Source organism: Hyperolius riggenbachi, chromosome 2 (assembly GCF_040937935.1).
Source record: "Hyperolius riggenbachi isolate aHypRig1 chromosome 2, aHypRig1.pri, whole genome shotgun sequence".
Taxonomy (NCBI): domain Eukaryota; kingdom Metazoa; phylum Chordata; class Amphibia; order Anura; family Hyperoliidae; genus Hyperolius; species Hyperolius riggenbachi.
This window is the reverse complement of record NC_090647.1, coordinates 524,574,869-524,596,300: the sequence shown is the minus strand read 5'-3', so window position 1 is coordinate 524,596,300 and position 21,432 is coordinate 524,574,869. Positions and strand designations below refer to the sequence as shown.

Here is a 21,432-nt window from a genome sequence, read left to right as displayed (position 1 = left end):
CCAGCAAATGACGCACTTTCTTCTGGGCAGGAAGTTTAGTCAGTCCACGCATGCACACTTACTGTGTCGCTCATTGACTTGCATTATTGCATTATCTAAGGAAGTGTAATGTGGTGCGACGCAGTCTGCAAGGGGCCTAAAGGTACATACACATGTCCAACAAAGTACACCACCGCGACATGACTGACACCACGACAAACCATTTACATGATTTGTAGCAACAGGGTACAGATCTTTCTTGGCACGGTGGTCTCCAAAGTGCTCCATGATGAGGTTATGGCAGGATTGTCTTCAAAGAGCTCCATGAGGAGGATCTGGCATGGTGGTCTCCTAAAGCTCTATGGCAAGTTTATGGTATGGTGATTTCCAAAGAGCTCCATGGTGAGGGTGTGGCATGGTGGTCTCCTAAAAGCTGTATGGCAAGTTTATGGTATGGTGATTTCCAAAAAGCTCCATGGTGAGTTTATAGCATGGTGGTCTCCGTAGCAGTATAGTGAGGTATGGCATGGTGGTCTCCAGAGTTCCATGGTTAGGTTATTGTTTGGTGATCTGCAAAGAACTCCATGGTGAGGTTGTGGTATGTTCTCCTAAGAGCTCCTTGGTGATGCTCTGGTACGATGGTCTCCAAAGAGCTCTATGGCGAAGTTGTGGCATGATGAGCTCTGACAAGTTGGTGGTATAGTGTTTTCCAAAGAGCTGCATGATAAGTTTATAGCATGGTGATCTTCAAACCGCTCCATGGGGAGGTTGTTACAAGTTGGTCTTCAAAGAACTTTGTGGTGAAGCTGTGGTACGGTGTTCTTCAAAGAGCTTTGTGGTGAGGTTGTGGTATGGTGGTCCTCAAACAATGAATGGTAAGAGTTGTGTCAGGTGATTTCTCACTATAGAGGCAGGGTTCCAAAATTCCCCATTGCTGGCAATAATATTGACAGAGTTCAGGTTTGTTTGTTTTTTGTGCCTTTTTCAAAAAAAAATGTAAACCTGATTGAATGACTAGTAGTAGTTTTTCTTCAGTAAAATGTTTTAATTGATGGAAAATAGAATCCCATTTCTATTGTATATAAAGACTCTATTGGGAAAGTTTCCCTATCAAAATCTCCCTATCAAGTTTTCGACTTTGGTACACCTTCTATTTTTTTGTTTTATTTTATTGGAAATGTTTGTTTTTCTTTTATTTTCACTACAGCTCCCCTCCAATCCATAGGTAAGAACACCTATGGAGCTGGGCATGCACATCTGATGGTTGTTGGGTCATAACTCTCCCATCTGACAACTATCGGAACTCGGTACTTTGGTTCTTTATCATGAGCGAAGCCATCTTTTATCAGTTTCACAGCCAATTATGGTCATTATATAATGTAACCTGTTGTTTAAAAACTGGTAATGATAATATTTATACATTGATTTTGGGCACAACAATTACGTAACCGATTCCGGGGACAGATCAAATGCTGGCCGACCTGATGGAACGCAATGATTGTTGAAAGCAATAGAGAAATTGTCCACAGCTGCGGGAAAGTGGCAACAGATGTGACTAGGGATCCCTGTGGGAAAATCTTTACATCAAAGGTATAAATTTTACCTGACGTTAGTTTGTATTTTGTAGGGGAACACACGGTGTTTATTAAAGAGGACCTGTCACGAAAATTACACATCAGATAAATCAGTAGGGCACATGTCAAGGTTACATAATCCCATTACTTTGAGCCCAAAAGTATCTTTTGAGCTACGAACAACATGAGTATCTGCCAAGTTCCTACTTCCTGTTTTTAGCCAAGGCCCCCAGATGAAGTCACAAGGTTAAGCTTGAGGGATGGAGAACATAGTATACAATTCTTCTGCAGTGCTATGCAGAGTGCATAGTCTTGTCACAAACTGTCCCTCAGAGTGACTAACAATCTAATGTATTTATCGTAGTCTAGGGCCAATTTTAGGGGAAGCCAATTAACATATCTGTTTTTGGAATGTGGGAGGAAACCGGAGTACCCAGAGGAAACCCACATACACACGGGGAGAACATACAAACTCTGTGCAGTTAGTGCCCTGGTTTGGATTCGACCTGGAGACCCAACGCTGCAAGGCTAAAGTGCTAACCACTATGCCACCGTGCTGCCCCAGATACAATAAATACACAATAAAGATCTGTTCTTTTTTTGTTTTTTATCTTCTTCTACATGACTTTTCATGCAAAGTCACACAGAGAATGGAAGTAACGAATAATACTCTGATTAATTTGTAATTCTCTGATTGGCTGGATTAAATCATGCGTAATTTCTACTTCCTGTGTAAAATAGAACTGGAAGCTGAAGTAATTGATTTGTAAATGTAATACGCTTGCTGCTGTCACATGATCGGGGGTCAGTTCTACTTCCTGTGTAGAATAAAGCAAGAGGAAGAACTGATTGATTTGCAAGTCTCTGATCACGTGATTAAAAGCATAAAAAACAGCCATCCCTCTGTATCACAAAATGGAAGCAATAGCATACAGATCACAGCAGCTTTCTGCAGGTCATTCACCAAATGTGCACCTAGTCTTGAGATTGACGCCCCTGAATAGTTCCAGCAAGCGTCGCTCTTACAGGGCATAGTCCTGAAGGTCTATTTAGCCCGCATGGATCAATACGATCATAGAAGCTGTGTGGATCACACATTGTCAAACTGTCCTCTTGTCATCTCCACCTATAAACATCTCTCGTAACCGCCCTTTTCTTACATAGGACACTACCAAACCTCTGGTGCATGCCATGCCATGGTTATGCCATGAATGGACTTCTGCAGGGGTAGGGTTGCGCTGCTAGCCCCAAAGATCAGTGGCACATGCCCCGGATCTATTCTGGGGTTCCCCGGATGTCCCCCAAGCAGAGTCAGTTGTGTTGCCTCAATGGTGGGCATGCTGGTAGCTGTGGTGCATGAATCGGGGGTATGCCAGGTGCTGTGGTGCCTCTATGTGGGCATGCTGGGCACTGTGATGCCTTCATGGGGGCATGCAGGGAGCTGTGGTTCTTCTATGGGGCATGTTGGGAGTTGTAGTGCCTAAATGGGAGGCCTGTGGGAGCATGGAAGGAGGTCCACTAGAAGGTCAGGGAATGCTATGGGAGACTGCCAGACAACCTGGCGGCAGGTCAGCCCGCCCAGCATAAAGCCACACCAGCCAGCACAGAAGCCAGGTGACTCTGCCTAGTTATGTGTAAGTGACACTGCTTATTTAAATGATATGCTGCAGTTTTGGTTTTTTTTTGTATTAATCGAGAGGGGGCTTCATCCATCATTTTGATGGGCAGGCCTACGTAAACTGCTGTTAATTTCATGTAACTTCCACCCATGATTACACCCACATTCTGGTGCATGGCCACACCCATTTTCTTGAGTGCACAAAAGTTCCCCCAGATCTCTTCGGATCCTAGCAACGCCCCCGGGGTGTGAACATTGGGGGAGGACATAAAAGTTTTGGTAGGGGGGGGCATGATTTGTAGTTACGCCCCTGGGTTGACGTGAGTGTATGAGGTGTCCCACAATGCATCACTGCTGAATACACAAGCGTCACACTTACAAGTGAAGGGGTTATCGAGTGACTTGATATTCCTACAAGGAGGTTTTGTGGTCATATCACCTCATTCTTGCAGAGTGGCCTCTAGAAGAGGGTCATCATGCCTGCAGAGGATCCTGGGACGATTCCCAGGCAGGAAGTTGTTGCCTTTTCGCCAGTATCGATGATGCCAGATTCTCCAGCTGCAGGATTTTTATAATTTTTATGAAATTTTACAAAGCAAACACGGAATTTTACTGTGAAACGTTGGATCTGATTTGGAGTAAAAAGTCCTAGTTTATTGGTATGAAAATGAACAGCTTCCAAGTTTCTCCTTCCTATTTAGAGCTGAGGCTCAGGATAGAGTCCCGTTATGAAGCTGCAGAGCGGAACTTTGTAAAGTTAAAGTGAAAGTCCAGTTTTGTTTTTTTAGCTCTCTTCACAACTGACATGTCTATTGTTTGCATGTGCTGCTCTACCAGCCACACTGCACCCCACGAGCATTCTGGGAGAACAGAGATCTTGTCTATTGGCTTTAGAACTCTCAGTAAATAAACATAAACAAAGTACAAAAGATGTAGCTTGTGATACATTTCAGAAAATAAATCGGGGAGGGGAACAATTTTAGAATGGGCGAACGCTGAGTAAATAATTTATACATTAATATTGTAAAAAAAAAAAAAAAGCAATTTTATTCATTTTCATTGTTATTTTGGTTATAGTTCCACTTTAAGGAGTAACATTGTCGTGTCTGTCCGCAGGATTATGGTGGATCTGCCCGCCTTTGATGAAGATATGAAATCCGATGAAGAAGATGAGCCTGTTCTGTAAGTCTTACATGCATTTTATGTCTCTTATAGGCTCTGAAAACGAGTCCGTCGCTATGGCCAGACCTTACTACACATGACAGGCAATGTACGCTAGTTTTACAGTCTGGTGTGTGGGATGTACTGTAGATGAATGTTTGTTGGTTGGGCCTTTATTTTGTTTTCTTTCATCACTCAAGGGCTCTGGTAACAAGATACCTGCATTACTGTGTGTGTGTGTTTGTGTGTGTGTGTGTGTGTGTGTGTGTGTGTGTGTGTGTGTGTATATATATATATATATATATATATATATATATATATATATATATATATATATATATATATATATATATATATATATATATATATATATATATATATATATATATATATATAAAAAAAAAATATATATATATATATATATATTAGCTGCTATCAAATTTCTGGGCCCCATACTGGGAAAACCTACTGGCACCCTCCACCCCCCCCCCCCCCATATTTTAGATGAAGCCCCTATATTTAAGGTGATCGTTGACAATTAGGGATCTTTCACACCAGGGCCCGTTTTGTGCGGTGTAACGCAAAGTCGAAACTTTGCGTTAACCAAGGTAAAATGAAAGTCCATAGACTTTAATTTTGCCTTTCACACCCGACGCTGTGGTACGATGCACCCGGGAGCTTTTAATCAGCTCGAGTCGGCGTTTTCCCGTCGGGTTCATTAATTACTACCGCCGCTGATTGCGACGCACCGCTTCATCCCGACGACACACCGCAGACCATATAACGCTTGCAGGAGAAAGGCACGCACGTGTTGTCTGAGGTAAAATAGCCCTAAGCAAAGTGCTGTGAGCAGTACATGCAACATGAAAATCGCAAATGCTCTGTATGCAGCATTTTCTCAATGGTTGCGGTGTGATTCTCATTCACTGAAATGAGCTTAAGCATGGCAAAATCACAAAACAAATTACAATGCAAAATCGGCCAGCTGAGGCAAACACTGCCACACTCGCTGACAGTCCGTACATTCTGTGACAGACTTGCAGCTAGGGCTCATGTTTGTGGAATTTTTCGCCGGGCCTCTAACTCACTTGGCCCCATACGGTCAGATTTCGCCCCATTTTCCATTACAAAATCACTCTGAAAATGCTACATGCAGGATGACTGTGATTTCAGCAAATCACTCCTGTGAAATGGCCATTCACTTTCAGCTGAGATAAGGCTGCTGCAGCTAAAGAAAAGAAAAGTTGATACATGGATTACATCATCTGCACGGTCCAGACTGAAAGGGGGATGGCACAGGCTGATTGCAGCCTATAGCACAGACAGTCTGTGGTTCAGGAAGTGGATGGTTTCTGACCACGAAGTTATAAAGTAATTTATGTGACATCATCTAATCGAGGAGCTTCCACACAGATTCGTGTAAGCTCAAAAAACAAATACCTATCTAAGTAGAAGGAAGCTTCTTGATTGTGCTGAAGCCTTCTGTGTCCTCCTTGCCCCTGCCATTGCTCTCTGGTTCCATGCTCCTCTTCATTGTAGGGGCACACCTGTGCAGTAGCACGGAGCCACTCATGCGTGAGTCCAGCATACGGTGCAGATGTGGCCGTACTGGCGCAGTACAGCCGTACTCGTACATGAAGAGGAGCCGGTCGCAATCAGAAATCCAACAAGCTCTTGTCTGATTTCTTTTGGGGGTCTACAAGTGGCAACAGTGGTCTGGAAGACAACATGGGAAGCCTCTGCAGGATCCAGATGCTTCCCTCTTCTTAGGTATTTGTTTTTTGACCTGTTCAGCTCGGGTACATTTTAACGGCTTCCAGACCACACTAATTGAAATCTACGCCCTGTTTGGGACCGGTTATCCCTGCCAGGGCATAGATTTCAATTCGCCCGCTGCATGCTCTTGTCATGAGCCGATTTCATTGGCTCCCTACCCCCTGATCACTGTGAGCCAATCTCATTGGCTCTCATTTATCATCACAGGGTCAGGAGCCTATGAAATCAGCTCCTGACCGGCTCACGGAGTTCTGCTGTCATAGCTACGGCAAAGCGAGTGAGCCTTAGCGACTGGAGAGCGGCAGTAGTGGCAGATCCGTGCAGCATGACATCAGTAGGTCCCGTTTTCCGTACCAGTGGTCCTTGAAGAGGCTCAGAGACGAACATAAGTACAGCCCTGATACTTACCCAAGGCTTCCTCCCGCCCCATAAACACGTCTAAGTCCCACGCCGTCCTCCCGCTGTCTGCCGTTCAGCCGCGGTGAGCCCCGGAAACAGACTGTGTCGTCAGTCCGGGTCTACTGCATATGCAAACTACAAGTTTCTTTTAACCGCTTCCGGACCACGCTAATTGAAATCTACGCTGTGTTTCGGAGCTGTTATCCCAAGCCAGTAGGCCCCGTTTTTTTATACCCTTAAGGGTCCACAGACCACTTCTAGCGAAGTGGTTAACGATACTATTAAACATCCGATCTCACAAACTAAAGGAAAAAAAAAAACGGGGTTAGAGCTGTGAAGGGAAAGTACCGGGCCAGATGAATTGATGAGTTTGCTCCTTTTGTTCCGCCTGATGTGATTTTCTGAGGATCTTCCCCGCTGCAGGGTGACTCATCCCCGAATGTTGGCTCCCACAGCGAATGATGTGTCACCTTGTACTGGTTGGTGTGGCCTATGTAGATGGGAAAAGTGCTTGGCCTAGACTCGGGTGGGGAAAACAAATGGATACCTAAAGTGCGATAAATAATATGGGTTTGATTAAATAAATGTGAGAGGCGTTTATTGCCCGTCGTTGTGTTCCCAGTGTGTTCCTGTTAAGTCTATGGAATTTCTTCTTCATCTACGTGAGGTGCCAGAGTGTTGTTCCTATGATGACCATCGCCAGAAACACTGCGAGAATCTTTCCTGGGCTGACATAGATTTCTGCTGATGATTTAAGCAAACCTGTAAAGAAACCAAAGTAAATAAAACAAAAATGAGATACTTATTTAAGTAGTGGAAAGTCACTGGATGCTGCAGAGGCATCCCATGTTCCCCTTGACCTCACCACTGGTGCTTGGGACCATGTTTTTCACAGCTCCGCCCTCGTCCGTGTATGACCATAGGTAAGGCATCGCAGCAGCTTGAAGATGCTCGTGCATGGAGGAAAGAAACCTAGCATGAGCGGCTTTTTTTCTGTATGACAGGTGAGGACAACACTCCTACATGTGAAGTACGAACGCACTCATACATGGACAGGAGTGCACAGCAATGGTGAGCTCGAGAAGTCATCCAAGAAGCCTCTAGAGCAGTGTTTCTCAGACCTGTCCTCGTGACTCCCTAACGGTACATGTTTTGCAGGCAACCTCACCTATGCACAGGTGGAGTAATTGGTGTCTCAGCTTGGTGGATTCCATGTAGCGGAGACATTAATTACCCCACCTGTGCTTAGGCGAGGTTGCCTGCAAAACATGTACCGTTTTAGATCAGAAACACTGATCTAGAGGCTTCCTGGATCATCCTCGAGCCCATCGTTACCTCTACCGAGTTATGTTTTGTTTTATTAATTCGGTACAGGTTCTCTTTAATTTTTCCATCTGCTGTAAATGGTGTAGAGCTCTGTGTAACCCGGTCACCCGATTCTTATCCATAGAAAGTAGTCACAGCCATGTTGAGCTAGCGACGCACACACCCTGAGCATCACAGGAGAACACTATAGCTCCTTCTACTCCTCACCGACTAATAGAGATGGCCAATAAGATCCATATAGACCACGTTCTAAGCTTTATGTCTGACACATTACCACAGGTTGCAACCAAAGATCAGCAACTGGTATTGTTTAAAAGGAAACAATCATGGCTGCCTCCATATCCCTTTCAGTTCAGGTATCCTTTAAATATTATTTCTCCCATAATCAGTCACTTTTGGTGCTTAGCCTAAGGCCAGACACTACATTCCTTTTCCCACAACATCATTAATCCACACCCCCAGGTGCTAGATGCATACATGTACTGGTGTGCACATAGACCCACCCACTTCCAATCCCGTTAAGGGCGTACAAATGTATGCTCCTTCCAGTGTCATGCCAAGAGAGGTATAGAGCTAAATACTCACCTGACGATGGATCGGAGAACCTCAGTGATGCCTCCAGAGAAACGATGTTCCCAGATCCATCTTCCTGCCCGCAGGGATACGTGCCAGGTGTTAACGAGAGTTCAAACTATCGCGGCACCTTGTGTGGGAGTTGTCGGGGATCTTTAAGATCCAATCTGCCACAACGGTTGTTATTGTATCGCCTATTGCGCACTCGTGAGATTGCGGAAACGATCGTGTGTGGCTAAAAAAAAAATCACATCGCGAGGTGGGTATAAGCCTTAACCTAGTGCCCAGTCTCAGACTAAGCTGAGCACTATACATCACTGTTAGCTGGCAAAAGGGGTAAGGTCTAACTACAAATCATGGGGTCCCCAAGCAAAATTATGATGGGGCCCCCGCCAATGCTCACACCCCTTCCCTTGCCTCCCTATAGTGATCCTCACAGCCTTGGGGCCCATCTCACAAGGGTCCTTAAACAAATGTGGCCATCAGTATCTTCACACCTATAACATTTGTAACTACAAAGACACCTGATCTGGAGTATGGGAGGGAGGGAAGGGGAGTATCTGAAGGAGGGAAGGTTAGTATTTGTGCCCCCATCCACTTACTTCTGAGGCCCCTGCAGTTGCCGGGGCTACTCTACTTTAGGTTCGACCCTGCTTTAGAATATCCCTTTAATAACGTGGCAAGAACATTTTAAAGTGTAACTGTCGGACATAAAATCAAAAATAAATGATTTATTTTGATCTGGTAAACAAGTAATAAGGATGCTAACCAGGCAATCCAAAAGTTAAAAATCACTATTACTTTTCTTGTTGATAAATGATCATTCTCCAGTTTACCTGACTCTTATTTGGTATATTGCCGCACAAAGGAAGTTGCAGATGCCCTGGGTTGACTTTTTTTGCTTCTTTATTTACCCTCAGACTTAACTAATGCAGCCTGATTGGCTGAAGCCTCTTTTCCTCCTGTTTTCCCCTCCCACACCTCTGTTCCCCTCTGAATAGCCAATATTACACACTTTCTATTGCAGAGCTGGATGGGAGTGCCTGAAGACTGGGAGGAGGGCGGGCAATGCTTACACAATCAGGCAGAAGATAGTAAGGGAGGAAATGACATCAGTATTGACTTCAAGATAAACACAGTTAAAATGGAGAATCCTAAGAAGGGTTTTTTTTTTTTTTTTTTTTTTTTTACTATAGAAAAATTACTAAAATCAAAACGTGAACAGTGCAATACATATGCTATGTATTTAGAGCAAGTATCTATCTACTTATGTTTTTTTTTTTCTGAGATCGTATTGCTGACAGCTCCTCTTTAAATGTTCTTTCCTTTGGAATCATTATGGGTGCGCGGCCAAATGCAGGCCTAGGCACCAGAACAGACTGTGAGCTAAAACTTCCCTGTGGAGGCAAATATTAATGTGCAAGGGAATAACTTTAATAGCAATGTAAGCTTTTTTATGATGATACAACATTATTAGCAATTCAGCATGACCACTGTTGAACTTGTGCAATTACTGTAAAATTGGTTACATCTGTATTACACAACGAAAAAGCTAATTTCCCTATGGAAAACACAGGCAGCAATAATCAGCTGATAAAATGTATTCAATTTTTACAATCAGTCTTTAAAAGGAAAAGTCTAACAAAGAGAAAGGGGACATGAACAAAAGGGGAGGGAGTGTTGGGTTGAAATGATCAAGAGTTGTCGGGCTAATAGAATTTGTAACCCTTCCTCACTGGGTTTTATGTCGGTGTCCCACCTAGTTTGACTGGCGCTGGGTCAGGTAAAGAGGTGAAGTCTCCCAAATTGGAACAATTTAGAACACCAATTTCAGAGACAGACACTTCTCCACTTTATCCATAACTAACAGATACATTTTTTGCTGGAGTGCTGCTTTAGCTTTTACTGTGCACTATCATTGCTGTAAAAGTGGCCATACACTGGTTGATATGGCCAACAGATCTATCTCTCTCCATCCACCACACATCCCCCCCCCCCCCCCCCCCAGTACATCTCAGATCTCATACAGGAATATTCCCCTGATTGGTCTTTTCTCCTCCAATAATCTATGAATGTCCATCTCAGGCATTCCCTGCTCACATGCAAGGCTCTAGGACTTCTCCAGAGCAGCTTCTACTCTATGGAACTCCGTTCCACCTCCACATCACGCTTTCTCTTCCTCCTCCCCATCATTATTACCTCCACCTTCAACTCGTTCAAGCACTCCATCATCGTCGCCATAGACCCCCTCAACTTCATTGACACACCACTGCCTTCCACCTACTGTGTCCTTGTCCCCCATCCTCTTAGATAGTAAGCCTGTTTGGCAAGGCCCTCTCGATGGGCACAATTTTTTCAACACGTGACAGCGATCATGACGTATACATGATCAGTGTCCTTGTGGTCTGACCCACATAAGCCAGAAAATGTAAGGTTTTCATTCATAAACACACAAGCAGTATTGGAACTTCATGGGGTAGACCGGCCACGATACTGATCAACAAAGTTGGTCATGAGACATCTGTGGCATTTCACTGTATTGAGACATGGGATATCCTACTTAGTTGGTGTGTGTTAAGGAGGGGGAGAGCACCAGTTGGCACTGACCCCATAAACATGCTGTCCAGAAGGGAGTGCTACTGGACCAACAGGATGGGATCATTGAAGCCATGTGACCCTAATGAAGTGTTCCATCTTACATGTTTCCTATGACTTCTTTGTTGTTAATTAGATAATTTATGCTGATTATATGCTAAGTATGTACCAACCCCTAGATCCTAGGGGTGTGATCTTTTGTTATATACCGTATATCAGGGCTACCCAATAGGTCGATCGCGAGCTACCGGTAGATCGTGACCGCCTGCTCTGTAGATCATGGCCGCGTCCCATCGAATTTTGCTGCTGGCCAATAGGGAAGCAGGGGAGGACAGAGGCGGCCGCAACGTCATGGCTGAGGGCGGCGCCGGGTGCACGCTGCCCGCCGCCCTTTTGCCCACCAGAGCGCTTCCTTAGCCCCCGGATTGCACATCTGCCCTCTAGGCAGCCGCAGCTGAGGGAGTGGAGACCAGGACAAGACGCTGGAGGGAGGTAAGTGATAACTAGGCAAGTGAACCTATACTGAAGGCTCATATACCTAGCTAACCTATACTGAAAGCACATATACCTAGCTAACCTATACTGAAGGCACATATACTGAGCTAACCTAAACTGAAGGCACATATACTGAGCTAACCTATACTGAAGGCAAATATACCTAGCTAACCTAAACTGAAGGCACATATACCTAGCTAACCTATACTGAAGACACATATATTGAGCTAACCTAAACTGAAGGCAAATATACCTAGCTAACCTATACTGAAGGCACCTATACCTAACTACTTATATGGGGGGGGGGGGACCTTAGCATTTAAAACGTTGGTAGATCTCCAGGCCTCGGTGAACTTTAGTAGCTCGCAAGCCAAAAAAGTGTGGGCACCCCCGCCGTATATACTCGAGAATAACCAAACTTGCCGGCATTTGTATAGAACGAGTGGCCCCCTCATAAACATAGTGCTGTGGATGGTGTGCAGATCCTTGTTGTTGTGCCCCCCCACACCCCTGGCACGTGTTGGTATCACCTCCGCATAACCGCACGTGGAGGGGGTGGGGGGCGCAACCACAAGTCACTCTACACATATGCTGGGAATGCACTCTGAGGGAGACAGTGCTTTTTATAGTGTGTGTCTGTGTGAAGGAAGGGCTCCCCTTCTTACCTTGCTGGCACCCTTCCTGGCCTTCGACTACTGCCTGGCCTCCACATGGCTCACAGACAGTATCACATTGGGCCAGGAACAATTACCTAGTTGAGATTGGGCAGTGAGCATGCTTGAAGGATGGGGAAGGAACAGCTGCATCCTCTAAACCCCTGTTCTTATTCCATTAGATAACATTATTTTTAAATATTAGAAAAGTAATGCTGCCCACACCACCAAAAAGTTGCCACTTACTTACCTGGGGCCTCTTCCAGACCCCAAAGTCTATTGGTTCCCTGAGGCATTTCCTACCCTTGGCTTATACTCGGGTCACTCACTTTTTCTTTTTTTGGGGGGGGGGGAGAGGTTAAAAGTTGTGGGGGATTGGCTTATACTCGAGCACATACAGTATATTGCTCATTCACTGTGCAGGTTGAGCATTTGATAAAGGACCACCTGCCCGAAACGTCATGCTTATTTGTTGTGCTGCTGTGTGAAGACGCAATAAAAGGACGTATCCTGGGTAAGGTTGAGCCCTGGTATTTGTTCATACTGGATTGGTTTTCCTCTATTTTTGGTGTTGTTGTCTTTGTTGTGTGTTCTCATATTCCTGGTATCTGTCTGCAGAACTCCACCTGCGTCTCTCATGTCCGCGCTGGCTGTCCAGGAGGATTTAGTAGACAATTTTCTACGAGGAATCCAAGTGGGGGATTTCGCCATAATCCAGCCATTAAAGGAAGAGTTCAGCCTTGTTCTGGGGTATCTTCTTACGTGGAAACTAATACTGACTTTCTTCAAGGCAGCCTCATCTGAGGTATGTTATCATTCCTGTCTGCGTTGGCCTTCCATCATTAGCAAACATTTTTTTGTACCTTTAACCCTTTAGCAGCCAGGCTGTGTAGTGGCTCAGAGAAGAGCTGGATATTTATTTATTTTTATACTAAGCTGTGTACTGTTGCCATGGTTTCTATCAAGTTTGCTAGAAACTTGTAGCCGCTGCAGACTGAAGTTAAAAGATACTTTCATAATGACAGGTGCTCTAAGGTTTGGATCTTACCACGCTGGATGTGCAGTGGTGCGTTCAAAGCGTATCCTGTGCAGATATGCTGTACCCATCACCGTTTCCATTGCCTCGTTTGCACTACGCACCATTGTGCATCCGGTTCGATATTGCCGCAGCATCGAATAATACCGATGGGAGCCCTAATAAAAGCATAATCAACTACTTGGGGTCCCTAATGAAAGGAAACAGACCAATGGGAATCCTCCCTTCCCTAGCAGGATTTTCATAGGTTCAGTGCCCTAGTGGTTTTTGCTTGGGCTCCCATCAATATAGCAGTGCTCGACCCTGGCAACAGCATTGGTCCTGAACAACGAACATACACAAGAAGTATACAAACATTTTCCTTCTGCAGTGAGTACGTTTTTATTAACTAATATCTTCCTTCCCTTGGCAGTTGCGGGCTCTTTATTCTCAGTATCTGCGAAAGACAAAGAGTTTAAACAAACTGCTTTACAACTTGTTCAAGCTTATGCCCCACACGCCCCTTCTTCCTGGACAAGCGAGCGATGCTTCCTGCAAAGACCCCAAAACCTTCTTCACGGAGGAGCTAAACTTGACTGTAAAAGGTAAGTCAAGTCCACAATGTGAGGACACTTGTTTATACTGCCTCATATACTCATATACTGTCCCTGGAAAAGTAAGTTGGGGACCAGGGCTTTGGAGTCGGGGTCGAGGTGATGGAGCAATTTTGGGTTATCGGAGTCGGTAGTTTCATAATCTTAGGAGTTGGATTATTTTTGTACAGACTCCACAGCCCTGTTGGGGACACAGAAAATGAAAACCAGAGAAGTACTATTTTTTCCCACTCAAGTAAAACCGTTTTTTTACTGAAGATAAAGTATAATATTCATTAAAGTGGATTTGAAATAAACTTTTACTCATTGCATAATTGTGTTCCTTTCATATAGTTTATAGGGCATTCCTCAAGCCAAATACTTTTTTGTTTTGTTTTAATACTCTAATTCCCTACAGTTTTAATACTCTAATTCCCTATAAACTAAACAAGCCTCGCCCACAGCTTTTCAGAGAGCCTTGGCACTCAGTCCCAGGTAGCAAGTGCTCATGGGAGCTTAGTCTGGGCAGGAGGAAGAGGTTACTAGCCAGAGATTTCAGAGGCAGAGGGGAGGAGGTGAGGGGACCGAATTTACACACAGGCAAGCTGATAGCATCTCTAGCCCTCAGGCCTGTGACAATGTGACAAACAGAACATGACTGCCCTAATTGTATCACAGCAATAAATAATCACAAACTTTTAAAGCTGTTTGCAGCTAGATTTGCCGTGTAAACTATCTAAACTTTTTAAATAAGATATATAGACCAGTTATTTGTTATAGTTACTTTTTCATCTTGGATCTGCTTTAAATAAGAAGGCTGCCTTTTCTGATCCTCTGAACATTTTGTTTAGCAGTAATGCAGATCCTTTGGATGAACATTTTATCTGTTTAGCAGTAATGCAGATCCTTTGGCTTTTCTGACCAAGTATGTAGCACTTAAAGCATCTGAATTGCCATGGCAGACTGCTTGACACACTTGAGTCCTGCATTTCAGGGAGCTAGAATGGTTGAGGTGACCCACCTGGAAGCCTCGTAGGGAGCAGATCTCCAATCACAGCACCCTCTACAACTCATGGCCAAATAGTGTGGGGGTAGTGTGGCTGGATAGTGTAATAGTTAAGGGCTCCGCCTCTGACACGGGAGACCAGGGCTCGAATCTTGGCTCTGCATGTTCAGTAAGCCAGCACCTATTCAGCAGGAGACCTTAGGCAAGTCTCCCTAACAGTGCTACTGCCTATAGAGCGCGTCCTAGTGGCTGCAGCTCTGGTGCTTTGAGTCCGCCAGGAGAAAAGCGCTAAATAAATGTTTGTCTTTTACTACAACCTATCCGAAACCAAACATTTCTAGAGGGTGCTGAAATTGGAGACCTGTTGAAACCACAACAAATCACGTTACCTTAATTTCCCTAGAGGTCTCCTGGTGGGTCACCTCAACTATACTAGCGCTTGATTCATTTCTGCTTGTCTGTTTTTCGTATTTTCTCATTGTGTCTTTATACAGTTCATTCAAGAACTCTAATTTCCTCCTACATCACCAAATATACTGGTAGGTTAATTGACTTATTCCAAATCATAGGTAAATAAACTGTAGTCTGTGTTGGGCATGGGCACCAACGCTCTGAAGCCTCAGACACATTTACGAAGGCTGTCACTCAGCAAGGTTTGGTACCCAGGCATCTGTGCCGGGTGGAGGCCATAGATCTGCACCCGCTAGCCTGTAGGTTCTGTCGCCTTGGAGGGAGGCCGACGGAGTGGGCTTTTTTCCGAAATCCGGCCATATTGAAAATTGGCTCAGATCCTGGAAGAACTTGGGGTCAGCAAGGCTGGACAATTGGGAGCAAGCTAAGTAGGGTGGGGCTGGAAAGGGGCGTGAGTAGGATGGATAGACACCGGAAGCCTGCCTCTTCCTGTTCAAAGTGAAAATTTCCTTCAGGGGATTATGGGGAATGGGGGGGGAGTGCACAGGCCAACAGTGTAGTGCACAGAGGTATATACCAACAGACAGTACATACCTCTGTACTTAGTTTAAGTAATCCTCACCAGGTCAGTTATCCTATAAAGTGAACCTCCGGACTAAAAATCGACTCCGCAGCACTGAAAAGGCCTAGTGTTTCTTTAACAGTTTCACAGCATCAGAACTTTGTTTCCCATATCCAAGCCTCATTTTTAGCTGCACAGAAGAAAACTGCCCGGGCTTTTTCCCGCTGATGCTATGCAAAGCATGATGGGATATCTGATGTTGTTGCTCTCGTTCTGCTGTAGCCTAGCGTGTGCAGCTGGGAGGGGTTATCAGGACACAGGACAGTTGGAACTGTGTCTCCTGCTCCCTGTCACCTCCTTCCAACCAAAAAGATGGCTGCCCCCCTGACAAAGATGGCAGCCCCCATGAATCACAAACATTTGCCTGTTTTTTTAAAACAGGGTGGGTAAAAAATTATATTACCTATCTATTCTAATTAACATAACTAATGTAACTTAATGACAGTATGTTTGTTTAGGCTGAAGTTCCCCTTTTAATGGTCACTTGTTTCGAGGACTAACCTGCTTATGCCTGACTGGCAAAATTAAACTAGCCATTAACACTAGCCAACCCTGATGGATGCCACGCCAAAGCCAACCACTGGTTTCATCATTTTTACTCTCAACTCTAAATTAGAGCAGCACTGTTCTTCCCAGGTAGCACTCGAGCTAAACATTGATTCCAAAATGAACCCCAAAGCAGAACGCTAGTACGTAAAATAAACCCTTTTCACTTATGCACCGTCCCTTTAGCATTTTAACTGGCACCATGTATTCCATGCCCCAATATAAGATAGCTTTCAGCCCACTACACAATATCCTATTGTTCCTCAATAATAAGCTGTAGGTATATTATTATTATTATTATTTTTTATTTATATAGCGCCAACATATTCCGCAGCGCTTATATCCTGTGTCCTTGTAGAAAGATGATTGTAATAAGGCTTCTGGCAAGTGATGAGCTCCACTACATGTAGCTGTGCACACCCCAAAGACAGAGGATCACCATTCCAGACCAGAAATAAGGAAGTAATAAATTCTAACCCCGTATCCGGTCTTAACAGTGATGAGGGTGTCCGGTCCTTAAAATTAGAGTGATAAACTAGAACAGGACACACCAGGAAGAGAATTCCCGTGCAGATTTGGTATCCTCTTCAGGATGGGTTGGGTCACCGTCTAGAAAAGGCCGACTGGATAATTATCACGGGACACCTCTTGGGTGGAGGGGGTAACTGTACACAAGATAGGAGGTGCCCCAATGTAACATTTAATGCTAACCTGGATAATGAAACAAACTTATCTCAGGTTGGAGGTTTAAAGATGATTTTATTGGACACAGGAAAAGACGACGCGTTTTACGGGACCTGCCTTAGGTCTACTGTACTATGAATAGGCGCTTCCAGTCTGTCGTGCAGCTACATAAGACACTGTACTGTTGACCTGAGGAAGGGGACAGGTCCCATGAAACGTGTTGTCTGAGATATTGTTTCATTACTCAAGTTTACCCATTGCATACTACATTCGGGCGTCTCCTACATTCGGGCGTCTCCAACCTTTCATAACAGGTGCTCTTCAAGTGCTTTGTTCCTGGATCTTCAGTATGCCGTGGAAGGGTTATCTGTGCTCTTTCATAATTCACTGCACAGACGTCATGGTGAGTGAGATAATATAAATGATAATGTAAACCACAGACAGATATTTATGCGAGTTGTCAAGAGATGAGCGATTCTGTTTATTTAGTATTGAATCAGATGGTGTTGCTAACCGGTTTCTGTCCAGAATCGTGTCATTTCAGCGCTAATCGGAAAGGTTGATAACAGAGCACTTATCAGCCAAAAAGTAATCAGCACATTACATTGTTCTTTATTTTTCATTTCATTGGGTGAAAGCGTCCGAATGTTCAGGACTGGAGCCGCCCTGACAGCGTGTGTCCAAACACTTAGACAAATGTGATTATGAAAAGTTAATGAGCGAGCGGTTTATGTAATAAAGTGGTGTCTAGATGGGAGATAAGAGCGGGATTAGGTAAGGACAGTTTATTGGAATGGGAACATCCCATGGGGGGATGCTTTTCTCATCACATGAAGAAGCTTAATCTTCCGAATTTGGACTTGTCTCGAAAATCCCATTTTAATGAGACCTTTTTAGGGAAAAAGTAAGTTTGAGGAGAAATTATAATTCTGTAATCAATTTAATGTAAAATGACGTTAAGCAGGACTTTGAACCCCCCCCCCCCCCCCTCCCCCAAGCATCAGGTGGCCACATCTGGGTATTATTATTTAGTACTGAATGTATTATTGTTTTCATTATTTAGTTTTTATATAGTGCCAACATCTTCCACAATGCTGTACAGAGTATATTTATTGTCTTGTCACTTAAAGAGGAACTCCAGCCTAAACAAACATACTGTCATTAAGTTCCATTAGTTATGTCAATTAACCACTTCCCAACTGAGGGGTTTTACCCCCTGACCACCAGAGCAATTTTCACCTTTCGGCGCTCCTTCCATTCATTCGTCTATAACTTTATCATTACTTATCACAATGAAATGAACTATTTCTTGTTTTTTTCGCCACCAATTAGGCTTTCTTTAGGTGGGACATTATGCCAAGAATTATTTTATTCTAAATGTGTTTTAATGGGAAAATAGGAAAAAACGTGGGAAAAAAATTATTGTTTTTCAGTTTTTGGCCTTTATAGTTTTTAAATAATGCATGCTACTGTAATTAAAACCCATGAAATGTATTTGCCCTTTTGTCCCGGTTATAAAACCATTTAAATTATGTCCCTATCATAATGTTTGGCGCCAATATTTTAATTGGAAATAAAGGTGCATTTTTTTTCAGTTTTGCGTCCATCCCTAATTACAAGCCCATAGTTTATAAAGTAACAGTGTTATACCCTCTTGACATAAATATTTAAAAAGTTCAGTCCCTAAGGTAACTATTTATGTTTTTTTTTTTTAATTTGTAATTTATTTTTTTAAATTACAAGAAAAAAAATGTGGGCAGTGTGGGAGGTAAAGGGTTAATTTTGTGTGTTAAACTAATTTATTTCTATGTGAAAAATGCTTTGGATGTAGTTTTACTATTTGGCCACAAGATGGCCACAGTAACATTTTGTTTATGCGACCTGCAAGCGTCCGGAAGGACGCTTGCAGGAAGTAGAAAGAGGCTGAGAACTTTTTTTTCCCCACAATGGTAGCGCTGCTCAGCCGAGCGGCAGCGGATCATTGCGGGGCTGAGATCAGCGAACGGGAATGGATTTTCCCGTTCATTGATCTCCGGGCGAGCAGGCAGGCGGCGTGTTTCCTAGCGGCGGGCGGCGTGTTTACGAGCGGGAGCACGGAAAGTACGTATTTCTCCGTCCCTTGGGGTTAAAGTATGGAAAAAGGGACGGAGAAATACGTACGCGCGGGGGTAAAGTGGTGAAAATAGATAGGTAATATAATTTCTTACTCACATTTTTAAAAGAACTGGCAATTGTTTGATTTCATGAGGGCAGCCATCTTTTTGGTTGAAAGGAGGTGACAGGGAGCATGAGACACAGTTCCAACTGTCCTGTGTCCTGAGCACTTCTCCCAGTTGCTAGGCAACGTGAATAACAACATAGGAAATACCATCATGCTTTGCACAGCATCAGGGGAAAAAAGCCCGGACAATTTTCTTTGATGGGGCGGAGCTTAGCTAAAAATGCAGCTAAAAATGAGACTTCTATAAGAAAAACAAAGTTCTGATGCTGTGAAACTGTTAAACAAACACCACGCCTTTTCAGTTCTGCTGAGTAGATTTTTAGTCCGGAAGTTCACTTTAAGGTGAACCGAGAACCATTTTTAGGACCCAGGGCATCTCAGTAGCACATTTAGTATGCATGCCAACTATGTGGCTCATTAATAATAAAAAAATAAATTTTACCTCTTCTTTTTACATTGAAAAGTTTAGCAGAGGCTTTTAGCCTACTTCCGTGGCCTGCCCAACCTCGGAAATTTCAGGCAGATAAGGACTGATGTAATTATTTTATTGCACACATTAGCTGAGAGCTAACAAAAAAGCTTTTATCAGCTGGGGGGTAGATCGGACACTGTGCTTCAAACAGTTTACAGCAGTCACAGATGGTATCTTCAGACCTTCTCCTGAATAAATAGGCAGCTAGAAGGGGGAGAAGGAAACATGGCAGCACCTATAGCTATTAGAAACCAGGAAAAAATGGTGCTTGGTTCCCTTTAATTGTCCCTCTGAGGCTCACAATCTAATCCCATAGTCATATGTATGTATTGTGTAGTGTATGTATTGTAGTCTAGGCCCAATTTAGGCAGAAGTCAATTAACTCTGTTTTTGGGTTGTGTGAGGAAATCAGAGTGCCCGGAGGAAACCCACACAGACACCCAGGGACCCAGAGCTGGTAGGCGAGAGTGCTATCCACTATGCCACCGTGCTGCCATCTCTCATACTGGTCAGTGGAAATTCAACATGGCAATTCATGGCAGAGAACTGTCTGAGGATCTTAAAAAAGAATTGTTCTACATATGGCTTAAGGTGGCCACACACGATACAATAAAATTATCAGATTTTACGGCAATTCGATAAAAACGAACCGGATCTCCCGAAAAAATCGAAAGCTTTTTTTCTCATTCGACTGAAAAATCCGATTGGATTTCCTGTTTTCTTCAGTTTTTATCAATCCGGAATGCCCAATATTTTTCTTCAATCTTTCTAAAGATTGTATGGTGTGTGTTAGATTGTCACTTTATTAATATACACACCCTAGCAATTTTCTCAGTTTCCAATCATTTTTATCATAATTGGGGAAAAATTGAACATACGTGTGTGGTACATTGGTCATATTTTTGAAATGTTACAATCGGTCAGAAAAATTGATTGCAATTCTTAAATTTAACAGATCTTAAAAAAAATTGTATGGTGTGTGGCCACCTTTAGGCTATAAGAAGATTGCCAAACCCCTCAAATTGAGAACATGTTCCACTCAGAATGGGCCTCGCCATGGTCAGCCAAAGACGTTGAGTGTCCTATTCAGAGGCTGTCTATTGCAAATAGACATATAATTGCTGGCTGCAGAGGTTGAAGGGGTGGGGGGCGTCAGCCTGATGCTCAGACCATAAGCTGTACACTGTATCATATATGAGCAGGAGATGTACATGCTGTGGGCAGTAATTACATCACTCGTAGAAGAAAGAGAATAGCAGGAAGTGACTTTGTGTTAGATGCACAAATGCATGCAGTAATATTTAGTTACCACCGGCAGCATGTTATTCCAAGTTACATTAATAGCCCGACTTGCGGCATTCAAGTAACAGGATCGTGTCTACTGTGACGCATTACTAGTGCAGGTTACCGTAGCAATGTTCGCAGTACTTGCGGTACTCTGCTGACAGCAGTAACGGTAATATTGCCATGCACTTTTTGCGCAGCAACCGAACGGCGCTCGTGTATATATATAGTAATGCAATAAATATGTAAGCAACATAAAACGAGCGCCGTTCGGTTGCTGAAAAATCGAATCAAATGGTGGCATATGTAATGGGTTACTACCCTGACTGTGGAGAACCGCTGCATATAACGTTTAGCATTGAATTCCAAAATCGAGCTGCACGCAGTGTAAGATGTTGGCGTGCAGTAGGTCCCTCCAAGCTCCAGAGG

General features: G+C 43.7%; 1 protein-coding gene across 2 annotated transcripts in view; it reads left to right on the top strand.

Moving 5' to 3' along the window:
* LTN1 (listerin E3 ubiquitin protein ligase 1) overlaps nt 1-21,432 on the top strand; it is a 144,526-nt gene that overhangs the window by 95,973 nt on the left and 27,121 nt on the right. For both annotated transcript variants that reach the window (XM_068270596.1, XM_068270595.1), the window contains exons 24-26: nt 4,288-4,353; nt 12,768-12,954; nt 13,598-13,769. In XM_068270596.1, coding sequence (XP_068126697.1) covers nt 4,288-4,353; nt 12,768-12,954; nt 13,598-13,769 — 425 coding nt within the window. The remainder of the gene's footprint in view (nt 1-4,287; nt 4,354-12,767; nt 12,955-13,597; nt 13,770-21,432) is intronic.